At 36.9% G+C, this 22,991-nt stretch overlaps 1 protein-coding gene across 6 annotated transcripts in view; it reads right to left on the reverse strand.

The window, feature by feature from the left end:
- PTPRM (protein tyrosine phosphatase receptor type M) overlaps positions 1-22,991 on the reverse strand; it is a 445,383-nt gene that overhangs the window by 37,535 nt on the left and 384,857 nt on the right. For all 6 annotated transcript variants that reach the window (XM_053979855.1, XM_053979842.1, XM_053979831.1 and 3 more), the window contains 2 exons: positions 17,773-17,849; positions 14,959-14,995 (listed from right to left, as the gene is read on the reverse strand). In XM_053979855.1, the coding sequence (XP_053835830.1) occupies positions 14,959-14,995; positions 17,773-17,849 (114 nt within the window). The remainder of the gene's footprint in view (positions 1-14,958; positions 14,996-17,772; positions 17,850-22,991) is intronic.

Below are 22,991 nucleotides of genomic sequence, written 5' to 3' on the forward strand. Positions count from 1 at the left end.
TTTAGGAAAAGTAATGTTGTTTTTTGCAGGCCAGAGAAAGAGCTGAGCTATAACAAGTTTTTCAAGCTTGATTCTAAATGTACTTCTAGAATAAATGTCCTATTCTGCAATGCAGAGTATGCTCTTGTCAATTTTACTATCCAAATAAGACAACCATAATTAAAAGTGCTTGACAGGATTTCCTGCTCTCCCTTCATATTCTCACACATTTTCTTGCTTTTTGGGTTCAATTCTTACATGTAGCCTCCAAACTTCTTTCAGGTTCAAGACAATGAAAAAAAAAACCCACCCCAAAACATACCTTAAAGTCTTAGAAAGTAATTCTTCTATATCCCATTTTTCTTTTCTTCGTGACATTTAAAAAAATATTTTCTGACATATTAAAAAATGATTACTTGTCTCCAACAATAATTGAAAAGCATTAGAGGCTAGGTAGGGTTGTGGGATTTATTGTCCTGAAGAACTAAACAATTTGATTCCAGAGACTTGTGGAAGGAGGAGAAAGAGGCTATAATTGTTCTAAGCATCAGCTTAACAGATGTGTGCACAATAGGCAGAAAGGTTATTCTCAGCAGTTGCCCCCTTGCAGGAGGAGAAAGTCTGAAGAGAAGGTACTGTGCTACTCTACAGAATGCCTGCGGCACACCCCATTAGCTCCACAATACAGTACTTGGTATCAAAGATCTCTGCTGTGAAAAAAAAGAGATCACCAACATACTGCAACCAGAAGATGAAAAGCAAAGGAAGATAAGAAAAAGAAATCAACCCTCCAAACCCCTAGCTAATTAAATGCATTATTGAAAAAACTCAACAGAAACAATTGTTTGTGTATATTACAACCATTGGTTCTATTACCAGCAGTAGTTAGTTGCTGCTCTGGGAACAAAAACATATTAAGAAATGGAACATTACACAAAACATAGGTTTTATGAATGGTTTAGACTCTTTAAAGCTGCTTTTGTAACCAGAGTTTTCTAGTTCCTCTATTTCTGCTTCCTGTTGTGAAACCCACTTCTAAAAACTGGTATTGCTACTGGGGTATGTGATCAATTTGAATGTGATGAACTAGCCAGAATACAGGAAAAAGTGTTTGGATGTAGGGAAGAAGGAAAGCACATGAAGAAACAAGTAAAGTCTGAATCCTGAAGCATACATAGCACTTACTCACACACTACTTCTAAATCTGTGGGTCTTTTTTAAATTTCTCAAAAAGTAAGCAGCTTAGACAAGGAACAAATAGTTTCTAAAATATTGTTCTATCATAGAGTATCAAATGCACAAGCTAACATTTGGTCCACCTGAGACCAAATTCAGTGATAGATATTAAAGCTAGAAATGTGCAGAAAATGAACAGATACCCTTAAGCTCCAGAGGCTCCCCAGGGATAGTGCATGGGCAGTGGGAGCCATAAAAATGTGCTGATAGAGGCAGGGGACTGACAAGATGCAAGACTTATACCTGCAGCAGTTAAATTCCATCTTGAAAAGAGAGCAGAAAGGCCTCTTACAGTGAGTAGCCACAACCACACTGTATGAGGAGGTGATTAGAAAGTGGTCCATTCACCTGCTGGTTAGTGCTGTGACTGCCTACAGCTGGATTACTGAAAGACACTTAGCTAATATACTTATTTAGAGGGAGCTGCATTTTAGCTCTCATTCTTTTACTATATATGTTCCCTTCAAAATGAACTTGAGATACAGTGAGTGTTTTCCTATTAAGAGATACAGCTGCACGGCAACAACAATAACAACAAAAGCCCAAAAGCAATGATTCCCTTTGCAACTACAGTGTCAAAACCCCCCAAACCCATTATGTAGCAGAAATTGTCTAAAATACACTCAAAATCATAAAACCAGAGGGGAATACTGGGAGAGGATGTAGTAGATTAAAACATTCAAGAACTCTTGTTTTCCTAATAAACCTTTTGGGACAGATGTACCTGTTAGTAGGATAATTCATTTCACAGGAGGAAGAAATTTGCACTGCCAGTCCAGAGATCTGATAATCCACAAGAATATTCTATTTGCTCTTTTAACCATGCTAGAATTTGGAGATAAATACCCCTTCAGAAAAAGGTATGTAATAAACTGCAGCTAATTGTCACTTTGCACTATCAATGTCACTGACTGCAGGCAAGGGAACATCTCCCATAACTGGAATACATTTTCCCCTACTCAATAAGGCAATGTGCCCAAGATTTTTACCAAAAGGAATCTGCAGGTGCATCATTACGTGACCAAGCTTTCATGACTGTTCAGTTCTGTTAGTCTCCCAGTTACCTCATGGGAAGCTCATCACTGGTCAGCAGCTCTGCAAATCTGGACACCTCCTTAGGTGACCGGGTGTAGGCTAAGGAGTCTTAAGATTGAATCCTACTTTTTCAGAAAGTAACCTGTCTTCTTTCTATCTAAAATAGTCAGCTTACTATAGAAAAAAGGTACAGATCCCAGTTGTGCTGACTTAGCCACTTGCTGGTTCAGTATTTTTTATAATTCCATGGCCACACAGCAGTACAGCTGTTGCTGAATCATCTTCACCTTCCCAAATGAGCTGGTTTCTGAATGGAAGGTACTTTTAAGATCTGCTCAACTGCTGATAATCTGATTTGTCAGGGACAGTCTTCACCATGTGCTTGTTGAATAGTTATGGTAGCATGTGTTGAACTTTCACTCACGCTTCCAGGAGCTCTTAAGGATTTAATGCCTCTGTGAAGTCCAGAACAAAATTATGCTAAAACTTCAAAAATTCAGGCAAAGATGATGCAATCTTTTCTCTCTCAAAATAGGTTTAGACACTTGTTTTCTACTGCAACATACACACTTTAAAGGTTTACACAAGAGCATCTTCATAGGCACAGTATGTGTGCTCCTATTATATAAACAATTTTGATATATGAGATAAAGCTGAAGTCAAGTTATCACTACACCATATGGGCCCACTGCTCACCGCTAGCTATCAAAATGCATACAGATCAGTCTTTTGTGTTTTTAGGTCTCAAGAAAATAATGATGAAAGAGAATCAGGTCACATAACCTGGAAGTCTTCTAAATGCTTTAATAAAGTTCTCCCAAGTCTGTTCCAGAAACTAAAAGAGCTTTGAGGGTAAAAGGTACCCCAGTGCCATCCACCTGTTCACTTCTACTGAAGTCTCTTCCAGGCCTATCACTGTAAGAATTAGCACACTAAAAAGCAACAAACATTTGTACTGGCAAAATTTGGCCACTAATGCTTTGGTGGTATTTATTAATTGCTCGTTTCTAGCTGTCATACACATTTTATGCACTAAAGAATCTCAATGAAATAAATAAAACCCCTGTAATGAGCTGAAAAAACCCATGTTTTTGCTTTTATCCCTTTATTTCATTTGAATTCATATTTAATTCCAATGTTGAGTGTGATGACATTTGAAAACTACTTTCTAACTTTAGCCTTACTTATGTAGTATTAATTACTACATAATCTTTAACAGGACTATATTGTAATTATACAGCTATGATGGATTTCCTGATAAAATCTTCCTTAAAAATGTCTCTTGCCTTGGAAAAAATATAAATAAAGTTGTGGATGGCTTACTAACGAGGCTGGTTCCCTGTATGTCTGTTAGACCAGCAAGGATGCCTGAGGCTATGGCTACTCTCATGTGAGGTATGGAAAAATCTTCTGCCCCAGTCTTAGACCTTATTTTAACAATTCTTTCATTGTAGTAGTTTCAGAGAATGCACAGAGAGAATCCAACTGCTTGCAGAGGCAGTAATGGCCTCATAGTCAGCTGAGAAAAGATACCATTTTGTAAGCAAAAATTCTACTAGAACTTAATTCACAAGCAAATAGAACTGTTTGTTTTCTCTTGACACTAGTTTTAACCCAGGCTTCAGAACACACCATGCATATCAGGTATATCTGAGTTGCAGCCAGTCTGCCATTTCTTTTTTTGGCCTTTTGCAATACCACCTTATAATGCTTACCCTCAAAAAAACAGTATGCAGCAACACTGTTCAACTGTAAGTCACCTCAGCTACACTCAAATGGGTTAATCAGGACTGAGATACAAATTTAAAATATGCTTTTCATTATTTCCTTACTTAGATGGATTGTCAGTAAGAAACAGATCTGACTAAATCCTGTTAGCTGGACATTTTTGGAAAATGCTGCTTATATAGCAAGCTGAAATGCTTTACTGGGACAAATCCTGCCTAGTGCAGCTACTGGCAATGTAGAGGCTTTCTACTGTATCCTTTGCTCTGGAAAAACACAGCTTTCTCTCATTACCAGCCAAGGGACAGCACAGTGAATAGTAATTGGCTGATTTTCAAGCACAAACTGAATCCTACCTGCTTTGAGCTAGCCAGTCAGCCAGCCCTGCTGCCTGCACACTGCTATATGTGAAAATTGGCTTTCAGAAAATGAAATGTTCAAAGTGCTTTCAAGTCCCATTAGCTTTCAACAAGGCTTAGATTACTAAGTGACTGTGGAGCATGTGGAAATTTTATGTATAGCTCCCACGAGACTGACCAGTGCTTTGGCTGGCTTTCTATACCACCTACTCCTATATTTAAGGAGTCAGCACTAAACCTCTTACAGTAAGAAGAATATTGCTATTTACAATGTACACTAGTGGGGAGCCAGAGTCCCACTGTTGTATGAAATAATGCAAGTGTTTCACAAATAGCTAAAATAAAAAAAACCTCTATTCTGAATTCCCAGATTAATATAGAGATACTTAAAAATATTATCCTTTGAGCAATGATAAAACTGATTACTCCAGAGATTTTTTCCTTTAAAATTCCTCATTTCATAAAACTAGATAATCAGTTTGAAAATGCGTATTTTCTAAATGTATGTATATTCACATACACATCAACTGTTGGCAAGAGCTGGATAATTCTTCTTGTTGGCATTTCCTCTGATCCTATTTTGCAACGATTCTGTGGCTAATCAGATGGAGGAATGTGGTATTTATTCTCTGGAATATCATATGCCATTTTCTTTATTGATACAGATCTAACTGGGCTGGAACAGTGCCCATCTCAGTGCATTATTTTGTCTGCATTATGGTACTATCTAGAAATCTCCAGGCTGGGACTGGAGCTCCATTGCAGCAGAAGTGCATCACATACATAATGCCCATGAATACACAAAGGTGTTCATGCCCTCACAGTCATAAGAAGCCAAACACACCTTGAAAGACAACAGAAGCAAGGTAGGGTTTGAATGACCTGAACAGTCTTGGTACAAGACACAGCAACCACAACATGACAGCTTCTACCGTTCCTGAACAATCTTACCTGCTCCCACTCCATGTTAGTATTTCCACCATTTTCAGAAACAAGTCATTGCTGAATTTATTTTAAAGGCTGTGACCACACTTTATTTGTGCACTCTTGACAGGTGCTATTTAAGACATTTTTATACCACTACAGCTAATGCTGCCAGCTAAGTTTCCATCTAATAAAGTGTTACACACTTATTGATTGACATTTCTCCACGGTTAGATTTCCAATACTAGCTCAGTTTGTTCTATTTGAACAAAATAAAATGAAAATGTCATATGGCTTTCCAAAGAATAAATAGCACATTTCCACAACACCTTTTGACTACTCACAGAAGTACTGCAGACTAGTAACAGAGGAAATGGCAGCAACAGAAATTGCCCAGATTTACACAGTTAGCCTGAGATGAGACAAAGCTGAATGCAATAAAAGCGGTGTACATAGTACTACTACTGTCTATGTATGCACCCTTATGCCACTCAAGAAAGCTACTTTTTCTGATCTTAATTGCAGAAACTAAAAAAAAACAAAAAAAACAAAAAAACAAACAAAAAAAAAAAAACAACATCAAAACAATCTAGTTGTAGTTGAATGTTCTTCATCCAGTCTAATTGAAGAACTCTTTCTTTCATATAATTTGCTTGCCCCACAGCAGAGGTGTTAAATGGTCTGTTCCTCTCATTAACATTTTCTCAGACTGCGTAAATCCAGTATCTTCCAAAATCTGAATGACATGTAGCACTCCTGGGGGTTAGGAATTCCCTAGTGAGGGCTATGTGGAATACCTGAATAATGCCAGAGCCTTGAATCTTTACCTTGCAGCTTTCAAGACAGCACTCTAGACAGTGGCTTGCAGAGAGTGTGTTTCAGGTTTTTATTCTATGAAACAGAAAAGCTTTGAATAATGTAATTGTGACTAGAGGCCTTGATGTATTTTCCAATGGCTTGCACTGGCTACAGAGAAGTAGGTCTCACTCATACATGGACCTTCTTTCTCTCTATGTACTACAGATACTTTAATTGCTTAATTATAGTCAAGCATGTGAGAAGAATGATGGGTGACTCATTTGGGAACCTGAGACACAGGTATGAATACATCAGATGGGACAGCAAAGAGAGGTATTGGCTCTCTGCCTGAGGTCACAGCTCTGATTGAAGGGTTATTCCAGGAGGCTTAAGACCACGGTTCAAACTTGAGCTGTCTTTGTGAGAGCAGTCCAACAGAAAGTTTCAGTTGCTTAATCAGTGTTTTCCACCAAAAAAGCTGTTTATGTTTCTAATTTGTGCATTCTTAAAAAGTGTCATTTGCATCATGGAAATATGAATACCTATTAATCACTCATTCTAAACAGCTCATCTGAGCTTGGAAAGACTAACACATACAGATTTTTTTTTTGTAAAAAACATGCTGCATCTAACATTTCCAAAACAAAAATCTTAAGTAATTGACTTGTTGGACTGGGCTCTTCATATCAACTTGTAATGCAGAATCAGTTTTGATGATGGATGAGAAGTTTAAGATCATTTTATCCCCTTCAGTAGAAGGTACCTTAGGGAATGGACAAAAGAACCTAATTAGTCTTTTGCATTTCTACTTTCTATTTCCATGTTGAGTCAATCATAAGCATCAGACTGTAATAAAATCGTCACTATTCTCTAGCTCAAAAATACGAGTTCATTTTGGCTACTTGTTTCTTTTATTTTTCCCCAAGGACTTATTGTGAAGGAATGTTGCTCATGCCTGTAAGATATTCAGATGCTGTATTTTTTAAACTTGTACTGGGAGTTTAAGTGCATTAGCATGAACACTTTACCTAGATGAACAAACAAGATAATTTAGTCTACATTAAAGCATAAGTAAAAATGCTAGAAAAAAACTTCATCATAGTTTTATTGTCCTTAAGTATCTCATCAGTGAGACGTATCACTCACAATCTATTTTTATATTTAAGGGTAGAGAACATCAGTACATTTATTTCTTCCTCACAGAAATAGTCAGTATCAAACAACTATTAGTCAGATCAAGATATGTACAAAAGTCATTAAAAACAGATGTTATTTGATATTTTAAAATGATATTTTTCTTTTCAGTGTCAAGATAATTATGATTAAAAATCAAATCTATTTAACCAAAAACTCAGGACTATTATTTGTTGTTATTTTTGGGGACCACCTGGTTATTTTCATCACTTTGAGTAGGAAAAGGCAATGTTAACATTTTAGTTCTGTTTTTTCATTATATTTTATGGGAGACTGCAGTATTTGATGTACATTGTAAACAACGAATGCCATTCTAACATGCCAAGTATTTGTGCTCAGTACAGACATAATACATGAACATGTTTGCAAAAGAATGAGATTTAGAAGCAGCAGAGGGAATCTCCACAGTCTACATCTGAATATGCAACTGCATGGAAGATTACAGATGGACAGGGAAAGAGATTAACCTAATAAGCTTGTATCTTTTCTTGTTTTCAAAGGCAGTGCTTCAAAATCACCCGGACTGTCATGCGCATTGGTGGCCATATCAATATACTGATTTCAGCTGCCACCAAAGGATACATAAGAGAGAAAAGACAACAGACTTCAAAGATTTGGATATGGGCACAAGACAAAAACCCAAACCAAAACAAAAACAATCAACCAACCAAAAAACACACCAAAAAAAAAAAAAAAAAAAAAAAAAAATCCCAACTCCCCAAAAAATCCCAGACCACACAAAACTGCCAAAAAACCCCAGCCTTATTTGTTACTTGATACATTTATTTCTGAGCTACATTTTGTTTTGTAAATTTGCTACACTACTTTTTTTTTAATCTAGCAGATGAAAAGACCAAAAGCCTGCTTCCTCCAGACTGCTGAAGACCATCTGGTGAATAAACTTCACAGAAAAAATGATGCCCTGACTATGTGATTTTTCTGACAAACTGCATTTCCAGGCCTCTATTCTGCTTTAGCACTAGGCTTCACTCATTAACAGGTGTGTTAACAGGACCCTGTCTAGCACCTCTGGGTGCTAGGTACTCTCCCCACCAAGCCAAATTTATGACTGATCTTTTGTCAAAGATGGAAAACTTCTCATCACAGATCAGCTTTTCATAATTTGCCTTCCTCTAAAATACAGACATGCAGGTGAATTTGTACAGCTGATGCTGTACAGATCTTCCTTGAATAAAAAATGGATTCTAGTGCATAATATAGGCAATTAGTAGCCAGAGCAGCCCTAAGAGATGGTGACCTTTATAATGTTCTTTTCTGGAAGTGTTTGGTTTACAAGGACAGTGTGCTCAGCTCTTGAGTTTCAGAAAGATGACAATTTCCCTGTTTGCAGAACATATCTTAAGTTACATATTTTTGAAGAGGACAAATATATTACTTTTCACAGAATCTTCTATTTTCTACATTACAATCAAGAAACATTTTCCTTTTGCCTTATTTGCCCCTAATTATTTACTGCAGACTCTCATTTCTCTTACTTCTTTATTCTGATATGCAAAGATCTGTTGTAACATTTCTAGTCTGATTTTCACAACACAGAAATCAAACCAAGATCTTATATTTGACACAGAGATCTATATATTCTCTGAAGTCCTTTACATCTGATTTACTGAAGCTCAGTCTGTGTGGGGAAGTGGATAGGAAGAATTGCTTTTTCTTCCTCTGTGGCTTTGACAATGGACTACAGAAAAATCATCATTTTCTCAAACTTGTTTCAAAAGTTGTTGTAAATAAGCCACATTGACAAGCAAGTGAAAGAACAGCCTGCATGGGATTTCGGAATTTATACTGGCAAATAAATACTAAATAATTATTTATATAGTATCTAGAGCTTGTTTGTACTTTCAGAGAACTTCCAAAGGTATATGAAAGGTGGGCATGTATTACATGCAAAATGTAGAAACGTGAAAAATGCAAGTGCCTTCACCTAGCAATGAACCTATCAGCAGTTTTCTAACACTGCTCCTATTTCACTTGGTCTGTAAACAAAGACCCAGGGAAATGAAACACTGCAACAAAGTCTAAGTCAACTTTGTATCAGAAAACCATGCTAGCTCTGCATTTACAACCTTCCACCTGAATGGGGTGTCTCATTCCCTGCACAAATAAAACTACCTAACAGCTGATTATGACATGGACACAAAAATACAGAAATGATGAAAATGGTGAAGGACAGCTGTTCTGACAGTTATCACTAAACTCTCCTATTACAGATGAAGACGCAGAGAGAAACTCTGGTATTCTCGTGTACCATAAAGTGGTAACTTGTAAAAAGCATTGACTTTGATGGTTACCAAGTTTTTAGTACACGCTGTTTCTTTTTGTCCTCAACACCAGGAAAAGTACAAATATTTAACAGATAGTCAAACATAATAGCAATCATGAGTCTTTGGTGGGTAATGGTAGCAAGTGAGCTAAGATGAATTTACCATATGGCTTCACAACATAACCTGTAGATGTTACTCTCACACATAAAGGCTCTATTCTTTCTGTACATGTTTAGGTAGGGGCAAAAAGTAACTTCTTTTTCATTTGTCACCACTATTGCAAAACAGGTGAACTTGGTTCTATAAAGCCTCACCTTTCCAAAGGGGGGGGCTGAGAATGGGCTCATCTCTCTGACTGAAGACAGATGGCTTCAACCGCCATTTTAATGTTTTGAAGATTAAGAAGTAAAAACAGCAGCAAAACCAGTTGGATCTTCAAGATTAATACAGGTACACAGAATTCAATCGCTTAGTATATATATCATAAAAACAGCCTGGCTATTTTCAGTCCCACATCCTGCAAAAAATGACAGCATCTATGAAACTGAAAAATTGTGGACAACTCTTTTGCCTTGCTGTTATTTAATTCTCCCTGAAGTAATTTCACATTTTATTATTCATCTGAAGGCTAAAACCACAGAAGCAAAAGTTTCTTTGTGAAGAGAAGTGTGGAGCTTCCACACTGCTGTAGTTGTGACAACTTTTTGTGACATAAAAACAAAAAAACATGCCAAGGAAGTTAAGAATATTGATTTTCAATGCATTATTTCTGCTTCAGATGCCTAAAAGGGAAGTTTCAGTTTGAAAGAAAATATGTTTTTGTTTCTGAAAACTCTTATTAAAATGTTCACACAGCACATGGAGTTGTGCGTGGAAGAAAGACAAGTATTTTGCAGAAAAGAGAAAGACTATGAAAGGGGGTTATTAGAGAGGAAACATTATGCTGTTGGTAGTGAAGACTGTAAACATTTTCCTTGTAAATATTGATTTTCAGAAGTTTCTAACTTATACCTAAAACCTCCTCCTGACTGAAACTTGGCTCTATGTCTCTCCATAACAAGCAATACAGAAAGCAATTTTGCATCTGCTTTACAACTGGATACAGAGGGAAAAAAAGAAACTGAAAGGCTACACTGCAACATTGTATCTAAAATTGTTTTATTTTCAAGAGTCACTTTTTACAGTCATTAAGATATGCTCTGAAGTATTTCCACAAAACATCTCAGATCCAGCTGCTCTGCATGCTGCAGCAAGCAGAGACAATTTGAACTGTGGGGAGCATTCAAAAATCTAAGAAGCACAAAAGAACATACTTTGTATATAAAGACATGCAGCCTGCATGTGAGATATCTGCTGTTTCACACGACTGACCTGCTTGAAAACCTGCCCTGGTGGAAATGGCCATGAGTGACGCTGTAGAACTGTGCTAACATTCATTTGTCACTCATCATTTACAGCTGCTGGTGCTATGGAGGAGGAAGCATCCAAAATCCTTGATAGAGACTCACTAAAAGAAGCTACAACATAGCTCAGTAAACTACCTGAGCTTCAGGAGACACAGAACAAATAAGTACAAACCCAATTATTTTCTTCCTGCTCAGTAATCAAGGTGAGACATCCTAGATCAGAAGTCATACAATAGTCAGAACATCCAGCACTCTGTGTGAGAATAAGAACTGTACAGATATTCAACCTAATGCTCTCACAGAGGGACCAGGTTAAAATTCATTGATTACCTAACTCCTGCAAAATAATAACTCTTAGCTGCCAGTAAATTGAACAGATCATACAAGAACATTATATTCTCCTATAAAAAGAAGAATTATATCTATGGGAACAAGGGATATATAAAGCAAAATAATGAGTTTTAAATTGCACCAGCCTGCTGGTTCTGCATGACCCAATATGCTGGCTTTTGACGAAGGATTCTTTTTAATCATGGTGACTCAGGTGCAGATCCCATCTGTTGATGCCAATTACAGCAGATCACCAAAAGTCTTTATTAGCTGTAAATTCAGTCTACCACTCACATTATACTTATCACATAAAGGAAAATTGGTATTGATTTAGTAATTGAAATTGCACATTCTGAATGTATTACTCTTAAAAGCTGAAGTAAAATAATTTTTAGTATTTAGTTGAGAAAGCCTCCATTAAGAAATTCTTTTAAAAAACGTTTCCTCCTCTAATTCAAGGTAGCAGCAGGATGCTATGAATGCCAAGGTGGAAAGCTACCAGTCTGCACGTCAGACTCTGGTTAGTATGGAAGACAGTAACACTTCAATAAACAGGTGATTAGGCAACTCCCAGCTCTGTTAAAAGCAGATTGGTAGTCTATTACAAACTGATTAAATTTGCCACTTCTTCACTTCAAACAATTATATTTGCTCATTAACACTTGATATGTTGAATGCAGCTTAAGAACATAGGAAAATTAAATATCAATCATTCTAACTCCTCAGAGATTTAAAAATGACTCACATAATGATATTTTCCTTCAAAGAACAATAGGCATGTGCACCTGTGAAAGCTGCTGTGGAGGAGAAAAGGGAGGATGAGAAAAGTTATTTAAAGATTGATGAAAAGTAGCTATCAAGGGAATTGAACATGCAGCTTAACTGTCGTGCTGCACTGATGTGTTCGTACATACCTGATGAAACTCTGTTCTAAAACAGAGCATGAACATCGCTGGCCACAGCACAAGCTATGGCACACGGCATGCTTGTTAGGCTGACCTAGAATAGAATCATGAAGTATCCTGGGACCTACAAGGATCATCAAGTCCAACTCCTGGCCCTGCATACATCAGCCCAAGAATTCCACCATGTGCCGGAGAATGTTGCCCAAACGCTCCTTGAACTCTGGCAAGCTTGGTGCTGTGACCACTTCCCTGGAACATATGGAGGCATACTTTGACATGTGAAACAAATGTGTTTCTTTCATAGTTAATGTTGAGTCCTAAAGGAGTTCTGGGGATTATTCCCAGTTACTTTATCACCTTTGCAAAACACAGAGACTGCATCTTACTGGAAGTGTGCTTTGTCAGGAAGCCGGGATACTGGAGAGGAACACTAACTAGCCTTTAAACAACTGCATCTATCAGGATATGGCAGAGAACCATGAAAAGCAGAAGAGTATTTTTAACCCTATTGTGATGATGGGAAAGCTAAGATAGAGGAGGGAAAAGAAACTTTCTCATGATTCTTCATCGGGCCACAGACAAAACCAGACAGAACACACAAACTTTTGAGATTACTGTTCTTCATTCCTACAAACTAGAGGTACAAACTCTCTTTCCAACTGACCTTAAAAAATAAGATGTTAAAGATGTAAACCACAAAAAACACCACAGCCAGATAATTTTGAGCTTGCTGTAAATTGCATGCTTATTTTAAAATTAATTTTACACTCTTCAGAGAATCTGTTACTCATTACACCATGGGAGGAACGGGTTAGGCATCCCTACGTGCACTTAGCTGCACCTACATTGAAGATACTGCTGTGACGCACTCCCAAAATTGACAGCTGCAACAGTCATATATCCTTTACATCTTGGAAGAACATTCGTTTCTACTCCTCTTATTCTCTTTCTTGACTAGGTATGACATCATATGAGGAAAAAAAACCTCTTGACACCATTTGAGGAAAACACATGGCAAAGAAACTGTTGGGACTTGCTGGTGGTTGTGGTAAACAGACCTTCAGCACATTATTCATACATAATTTCATACTTGGTTTTAAGACCTGAAAGTAAAAAACTTAAACTTGATATTTGCTATTCAAGTATTATGATGATTGTGATAAAAATGATGATAAAATTATGATAAACACTGTGATAAAACAGTATTTAAACTTTAGGTGGGGACCTATGAGAAAGGTATCTAGGAGATCTTCTGGTGAACTTCCTCATGAAAACTTACTGCAAACTACAAGTTAAAGGCCAACTGTTTATCTTTTTATTTTATGTTTCAATTAAAAGTGAAAAACAACATCATTAGGTAAATGTTAAACGGAACAAACCATTTCGTCTTTGAAGAGGAGGGTGTAAAAGTCCAAAAGGAATAAATCAAACGCTGCATTTTTGTTCCTGTCTTCCTATCTGGCTGAAACCATGACACTGGCTTGTCTGTAGAGACTGTGGACTAAGGAACATGGTGGGTGGGCAGCGGAAGTGGAAGATGAAGCACTTTTACATGGCTCATATTGTAAGATCAGAAATTCTGAAAGTATAAAACTCTGTTCCAAAAGTGTAATGTTGACACTAGTGAATTGTTTCTGGAAATAACATCTGTACCCTGCCTCACTGTCATCTGACATGAAGCAGCACCACATTTGAGACTGAGGTACAGCAAAGTATAGATATGAAACCTCCCACTGGTTTAAGTGGGGACTGGAGGCAGCTGACTCTGGGATATTTAAGAAACAAATTACAGCAAGATGCCTTATTTGACATGGTCAACATTTTATTTGCTTTGATAAAAAAACATTAAAAAATATATGATCTCTAAATCCAACTCATGTTAAGATTATTCTGAGCATATTACACCCAGTACTCCAGCTGGGTCCCTTTAAAGGTTAAAATAACATCTGTGAGTGGAGCTCATCTTTTTTAGATCCATGGGTGAATGTAGGAAGCTCTGTCACAGACTATCTATTACAAAAAAGATTCCCTCCAATCAGTGGAGGAACAATCAAATTTTCACACACGCTATCCAAGCATAGGTAGAAGATTGGCATATTGTTCAATATTATGACTAAGTATTCACAGAAGACTCATTCTTCCCATTTGTTCCAGCTCTGAACTTGACCAAAAAAATAAATAAGGACTGCAACAGAATGCACAAATTATGTCTTTGAAGACAAGTACAAATTGAAAATTAATTTGTGTGTTGATAAAAGAATAGGCTCTTTTTCTCAAGCAAGCATTTAAATGACGGCCTGTAAAACTGTCTCTGTAGAACCCTGCGATGAATCCTCCTGCCACTGTTTAGATGTCTTTTGCTTCTCTACCAGAAGTTGCTAGCTGAAGAGTTTGGTATTTTAAGGACCTGGAGGCTAGTTATCATTGAACAATTAAGAGAACATACATTTTCATGACAATGTCTCTCTGAACAGGTACAAAACATTTCTACCATGACTCATTTCTTTTTTCCTGAGTAACATAATGCTGAGTAACTTTGAAAAAGGATGCATTTAGCTTTTTTACTCAAAACCTATTTTAACACAAAGGTAAAGGACTGCTCACTTGAAATACCTGAAAATTTGGTAATAATTCAGTTTCCTTGCTTCTACCTAAGTGATTGAGCCAACTCTACCCTGGATATTGACTGTGGCAAGAGTTCACGTTAGAGAGAATGAACTGCAATCCAAGTACCAAAACCTCTTAGCCTCACATAACAGGAAGGAAAGGGTGATAAACTTACCTTGTGTAGCAATGTAGTGATTTGGTCTATGATAACCCTAGAATAAATTGAAAGGAAAAAAAAATTCAGCAATTTGCACCTTAGCTATGTTCCTATGAGTGAAACTTCATTTAGGATAGTATTCAGTAAATGTCACAACAGTACAAATAATGTATTAGATGCAAAAGTTCTTTTCAGCTGGGGAAGGGCAAGTGAGAAGGGAAACAAAAGCAAATGTGTTTTCTGCAAAATACTTAAGTTGCAGCCTCGTACATTAGGGGCCAGAAGTAATATGTTCTTTCAGTCCCTTGTTGGCTCTGCTGAAAATGAACAGCATGAAATCCTCTCTAGCCCTTGCAGTTAATGGCACCAGGTGCTCATAACGTCTGAGATATACCTTCACCTATTGCTGTTGACTGTAAAGCCTGTCCCTTTTTTAACAGTTAAAAAATGTCAGATTCGCATTCAGCCTGGGGAAGGCAGGAGGGCATGGTGTTCACTCTGATCATGGTGGTTTGTTTATGTTTTATTTCTCCAGAGTAAAAAGGACGGTAAGTTCTTTGATTAAATCATTTGTTATGAACATACTGTTTCAAGAAGAACATAATACAACTCTGATGACAAGAGCAGCTTAATCACAAGTTGGCCAAGCAAGAAAGACCAATACTCTGTGCATTCTTTGCAACATGGAAAAGGTTGCCAAAAATTAATGATAGCATTTTTACAGTATTTGAATTTCTGATGTGATGGGACTGTCACCAAATGTTTAGACCAGTATGCTGATCAATCCAGTTGTAGGAGTGTTAATATTTGAATAATGGTTATGATGCATTGTCAGTTATCAGCAGGAAGAACTTAAGGCTGTAGCAAGCATGCCATTGCAATTTCCTTGTGAAAGAGCAACAGGAAATGCAGTGATACAAGGTGGGAATGAATCAAAACAACTGAAGATACTTTGAATATTACAGAAAGAATAACATGAGCTACAGAACTGATTTCTTTACATGACACTGAAGCAAAATTTGGAAGTCTGTGAACTGAGAAGTGTTCAGAGAGCTACAGAGTGAGGGTTTTTTTTCCTGCTATGTGTTACCTAATCCTTAGTGCCTGGGATCAAACACTTCCATTTCCCAGTGAAAAAAAGAATGGGAAGAAATACATCATAACCATTGTGTCTATGATGGTGCCATTCCCTTATTAACGTGTTATACTGACAGCATGACGACTCCAGTAATAACTGCATGCAAGAGCAAAATTAAAGCTGCTGCTGTAGTAGAAAAACCAGTGTTTCCAACAGAAACCTGACTAGCAAGATTATAAACAAACATGCTTTGTTTTGTGGCAGAGTTGTCTTTGGAGGATGCCTCTAAGCTTTGCAATGAAGCCATCTGCTGAGGATGAGGAAAAGACATTTTTTGTTTGCTGGCATTATTTCTTCTAGGACTACATTCTCTCCATACATTTGTACTCCATAAGCAAAAAAAAAATAGTTTCTATGCAGATAACTATCAGCATTTTATATGAAACTGTATAATCCAAATCTTTATTTCTCATATCTCATAATATTTTAGAGTAAGATCCAAATCTGACACAAGGACATACTACTAGCCTAAAATGAGAACAGTCCTGAATGCTGGAGAAAATGTGAAAGTGAATTAAAATCTAAGTCCCCAGTGTGAACTCTCTCTTTCCTTTCATGACAGATTACTCTCTTCAGAGATTAGCATGGCATATAACTAAATATATTTCCATATGTGCCTTCACTGCTTTGTGACTGTGCTACTCTTTCAAACAGCAAGGGACTGAGCAGAAATCTGAGCTTAGTCTAATGATTCTTGAATGTGCTTATATAAACATCAGTAACAAGAGAGATCTTCAGAAAGTTCCCTCAGACTTCATACTGTTACAACTGAAGTACCTACTTTTCTTGTATAGCTCTAGTTCCTCCATATTCTGAGAAAAAAAGTATCTGTTACATTCCTGTTTCATACTAGTAATTAAATTTGAACTGCAAAATCTGACACCATTTTTTCAAAGATGTAACTGCTGAACAAGAAATCTTTAGCAGGCACAGTTTCCCATGAAGCAACAATTGTTTTACTTAGCCTAAAATCCATGTGAACAGTAAAATTACTAACTTTGCTATCCATAGACTTCTGGCTTTAGACAAATAATATTGGCTTTTTAAAGATTTTCAATTCTACATTTGAGCTCATTCTTTCAGCCAAAAACACCTTGTCTCTTAAAGAATTTATTTTAATGTAAAACATTAAGTTAACATGATGCAGAATGAACAAAGAAGCCACTTTCAATAATTAAACAGCCTACATATTTAATGAAATGTCTTGCTTGCATTAGAAATATTGGTTAACAGCTGCAGAATATACTTTGAAGGCGACTTAAAAGTGCAGAGATGACAAGAGACTGCAAATCTCTGCATTAGGCATTACAGAGTTTTGTCACATTAATATGCAAACAGCTTTCTTTTAAATGTGGAATGATGCCAAGCTGTTGACAGAAAGAAAAAAACAACATTTTTCCAGCCCATATAAGCACCAGCAGGCAAAGTAGCCATACAGCGCTCCTGGCAAGCTTTCAGTCTAGTGGCAGTTGGAGGAAATGACTAATTTCTTTTACTGATTGACAAACCTTTGAGGCTTTTCTCTTCCTTCAGTGCACACCTAGCTTCCAAAGATAGCACTCTCCAGTGCTGAACAATGTTAGCAGCTGTTATTAGCTGTGGTATCTATTATAAATTGTGAATACTGTGAGAATAAGAGTTCCCTCTTTGACTGAACACAACATTAAGCTTGTTGACTACATCAGGATACGCACATCAATGTAATTCCCATTGATGTAATCGGAACTTGTTTCTCCTTCAATAGGCTGCAATCTCACTCGAGAATGATCATCTGAAAAGGGAATAATGGAGAGGAAAAAAAAATAATTAAAAATATATTCAGTAACACAGGCCTAATCAAAATATTCCTTTATAGTCAAACTAAAATCTTAGCAATTACAAGTTCATGCTTATTTTGTTGGACATGAAAACTGTATCTACATTTAATTCTCATTTCAGTCATTCACAGGCTTTCCAAATCCCCTCTAGTTTTCAGTATGAATTTCTTAAATTTTGTAATGTGAAACCCATTATAATTATCACTTTTGCCTTGACTCCCTGCTTTTGTCAATAAAATAACATTAACTTGTCAAAGGTTTATTCATTTGGAAATGCTTCTGCCAGTACTGAGGGGGAGCTGAAGTCATTCAAGACATACTGAAACCTCAAGAGTTTTTGAAGGAAACTCATTATCTTTTCAGTAACACAGAAAGCAAAACACAGTAATGGCAAAACCCAAGCAGTAAGACAATGGCTTTCTCACTGAATTTTGCTCCACTGTGGTGTATCTATCCAGGACTGTGAAAACACTTCCAACTTTATTTTCTAAATTCTGCTGCGAAACATCATGGCATGAATTCATCTCATGACAGCTGCCTCATCTTCTCTATGATATAGCAACTGCTAGAGGCTAGTTCCCACTCTGCACAAGAATATCTGTAAGCTGGCAGGGATCCTTCTTCTCTGAGACTTTGTAAGCTCCTCTTGACTCTCTTAGTTCAAAAGCAACAACGAACAATGGCTTTTTCTGAATGCTGCACGAGTTGTAGATAAAACAATTTGAGGGTAGGATCTCAAGGATGGAGAGATGGTAAGCAGCCACTTTATTGCTACTTTGTTTATGAGGTACTCTTGCTAATTAGATACCTGTGTATTATGGTTTGCTGCCTGCCTGCTGAGCTGGTATTACTTGCAGCTGATGATAGACCTTCATGACTGTTGTTATTGTGTTGCAAATGTAAATAATCATTAAAACACCCAAAACTTGCCAACCGTGTTCTGAACAGCTATTTCTGAAGCTTTAAAATTCCTAAAATATAGCAAACAAATGACAGAGCATGAAGTAGCTTAAAAACCCAACTTCATTATAAGTAGCATAATTTCGGCCCACATTACAGTGGAGGAAAACCAGGGCAAGTGCTTCTTAAAATAACGTTGTTTCAGAATTACAAGTCAAGAGAGAAAGTGGTCAAGGTGAATTCTTTACCTCTTCCTTTTATCCTCCAAGTCTTAGAAAATAGAGACCTCAGAGCCTCATTTATTTCCCTGGGATTCCCTTGAGAGAGAAAAAGGGCATGCTACAACCCCAACATAGTAAATCAGAATAAATTAAAATTCCATCTCCAGGTTCCACACAGGTCTTACATTTCTATTTTCTTGGAATTATTTCATTCAACAGTCTTCAAGAATGAGGTTTTCAAACATGCCGGAGTATTTGAATCAGTTATGTTAATCAGGTCAGCCTCTTCACCCTCTTTATTCATTTTTCCAAGAATAAAAATTTATAGAGCTGTGACTTTCCATTACGTAACCCCTGCTTGTCTGACTCTACCAAGCTATGCTTATCCAAGTGCTTTGCTATTCTATGCTTAATTAAGCTATTTATCAGTTTCTTCAGAACAGAGGTTCGGCTCACAGGACTTTAATCCCAGACATCCATCTTACTTAAGAAAGATACTAAGGAACTTTCTAAGCTCCAGCCATGGCTGCTGCTTTTACAGTTTTGGGACCTGATCCAACTTCTGCTAAAGTCACCAGACTCAGAAGTCAAGCTTGCTTGGAGTCATGGTGTATCTTCATCTATATTTTCATGATTTCCCACATTGTTGCCTTACAGGCATTCTCACCAGGACAATTCCGGCTAGTAAAGATCTACACTTTCACATTTCTTGAATCACAGAGGGCAAGGTTCAGTTGTCTAAGCACAAAACATCTCATGGCAATTTATACAGCCACCAGGATATACTGCCTAGCTTTCACTGCCACTGTGGAATAACACGTCTCCCATATGTACTGTGCTACATTTGTTGGTCTTGCACAGATGTCTCGGGCCACCTGAAATGGCCTAATCACATGTCTGTATTTAGGTAACTGAAACTCCTTTTTGATCACTTGCCTAGAAATAAGTTCCATATTGGACAAAACAAGCTTAGCTTTTTCCCTCTAAGAAACATCTTAAAAATGTAACTTCCTGTAATTTGACTGATTTATACAATCAAGCAATATGCAGTATCTTTTAATTTCCATTATTTTGTTACTTTTCTTACAATAACTCTTTGCATTAAGCAAAATAAAGAAGTTACTTCATACCTGCATCTTCATATAATCTCTTTCCCTTTTATCTTCTCATGTGAATTTTTCTTAGTACTGCATTCTCAGCTAAGTTTCTGGGAATTCTGGAGGTAATGGACTGTCCAATACCCGTTTATCTGCAGTGGCACTGGAGTGACTCCCTTTTTTTTATTGCTTTGAGAACTCAAATTAACTCCTTACTGCATGGGCTTGTTAAAATCAAAGAAAAATCCTTATGTCAACAGAAAGAAATGTTACTGTGTCTGGGCTTTGCTTATGTCAAGCAGATTTAAAACTAAGAAGTACATGAGCCATATTCTTCAACATGTGTGTTGATTCTTAAATAGTCTCTAGATTAACTGTCTATGTTTTTAAGGTATTTTTTTCCTTTATACTTCAGCTGGTCTTGACAGTTTATGCAGCTTTTAAATACTCTTTTTTCTATCTCATTGTTATTTGGATGCCCTTCCATTAGGAGATCTAATTTAACTTTCCACTGATCACTTAAGCTTTCAAAATTATTTATCTTAGAATAAATTTGTCTTTGTGGAATATGGTAATAGGTAACAAATATAAGCATTTTATTCTCTCTTGCCCCATGTTACCTACAACATGTGTATGCCAGCCTGCAGACTGTGATCTCTAACAAGCCCCATGAGCACCTGGTTGATTAGCATGCCTAGCCAATGACCCTTTCTTGGGACATACATTCCTGATTCTCTGCAAATCAAACCTTCTATAAATGTCTCACCTAAAATCTTTAGCTGCTTTTAAAAGCTGTGATCAATACTCTCTTCTCATTTAGTCAATATTGAGTTAGGTAAAAATAAATACAGAACCCCCCCATTCTCTCAAGGTCTCTCCTGAGGAAAAAACAAATAAATTTTACCAAAATCCATGCCTAGCCCCACACAGTTATGGCAGAAACATAATTTTTCTTAGGTGATGAAAGATTCATTTAGCAAGTTCATGCTGGGTATAGTTTGTAATGAGAACACATGAATGTTTTTTGTCAGTAAAGAAAGAACATGTTTTCTTTGGGCGACTGGACTGTGATCATGATTCAACTTTTTGTAGCCACTGTCATAAAGTGGGCAGGGCACACTTGTAGCCAATTAAATGTACATCACTTGGGTAACATAAAGCATACTACGATTCTGACAAGCTCCTGCAATGCTGGATGCTTGTTGCTATTGTTTAAACTCCTTTTGAGAACAATAACAAATACAAGCAATAATATAACAGTAGTATCTTGGGAAAAATTAAAACAAAGAGGGTAAATGGATAGAAAAAATATGCTATGCAACAAAAATATACATTTCATTATAATCATGTACCCATAGTTAGCAGCATCTAAACCGCTGTATTTTTAAATGTTTGAACATAGCATAAAAGAGCAATTTATTAAAATGCTTTTAAGCTAAAGCATATACTTTATACAATTATCTGGGACAAATTTTCAAATGTAGACCATTCAAATTGTACCCTCAGAGTCTGAGAAATGCAATTATTTATCTAGGAGAAAAACACATAAAATAATTAAAAAGTTAACTACCCCATTTGTATACACATATTTAACAACAACAAATTGAATGACAAACTGTGGGCAGTTTCAACTTTTCTTTTAAGATAATGCCTTTAATTCTAGTAGATCTTAATTTTATCTTGAGTTGTCTTTGTTTTCACAGCCACATAAACAGGAAGTGTTATTGATAAAAACTCCATCCAACTCTCTCCCTCTGCTAAATACTGAGGACATTTCAAGTAAATTGAGATCTAAATGTCCTGAGTTATATTTCGCTTCTTAGAAAGCCTTCAGTATCACTTGTAATTGTCATTGATTTGTGTATCTAATATCTTTTATGTGTTCTCCTTTGGCTATTCATCACTTGATTACCTCAGACATAAAGCACTAGCAACTTTCTACGACCAAAGGGTGTCAAAGTTTAAGGCAGTGTCTAACATGACATAAAAAGAGGGGAGTGACACACTACCTGTCTACAAGGGAAGATCTATTGTAATAGGCTTGGACTGGAAAAAAAATCATAAAGCAAGGATAAGCATAAGACTACTTTGTATTTCTTATTTTTGGCTTTGATATTTTTACTCAAATGATTAGCTGTTACTCATATAATGAATTGCTACATTCTCACAAAATAACAAGTTTGTTACACATTAAATATTGCTGGGAGGGAAACAAGCAAAACCGTATCTAGTTAACTTATCTGGTTTTGCATACGCACCAGCCCATCATGATAACCACATTTCTCTAGAAGATTTAATTTCCTTTTTCAGTATACAGCACAGTGTACACCCAAAATACACAGCGATACTATCATGTCCACTCAAGACCATGTGGCAGATCATCTCTTGCTGAATTTGCCTCTGCCTCCATGTGCATTTCCTGTGGGTTCTCATTCTGCAGCAAGCAACAGAGCTGTTTTCTCTTTGCAGACAGTCTCAGCCTCGCTGGGCCCTATTCATGTCACTTACTGTAGGTCACTAAGTTGGGAGCTGCTTTCTCTAGACACATGCACTGCAGAGAGGACCCCCTGAGGAGGTGACTCGGAAGCATACAAGTGGGCTCTATTTCAGGACGATTTCTCTGCAAGACCTGTCCTTTTCTCTTTCAAGTCCACATGATTCACTGATGAGGAAACCTAGGCAGATACATGCCTGGACAAACACCTAGGATAGGTGCTGAAATTTGTGCAAATACGCACTAACATACCCCTTCCAAAGGATTAATGTTCAGACAATCAGCATGGATTATTCTTCTCTGCTGGGTTCTGTATGATATCTGAACTCAGCAGTATCATTAAATGATCCCTCCTTAAAGACCACCCTTCATTTTCATGCTTAC

This window comes from Vidua macroura, chromosome 1 (genome assembly GCF_024509145.1).
Source record: "Vidua macroura isolate BioBank_ID:100142 chromosome 1, ASM2450914v1, whole genome shotgun sequence".
NCBI lineage: Eukaryota > Metazoa > Chordata > Aves > Passeriformes > Viduidae > Vidua > Vidua macroura.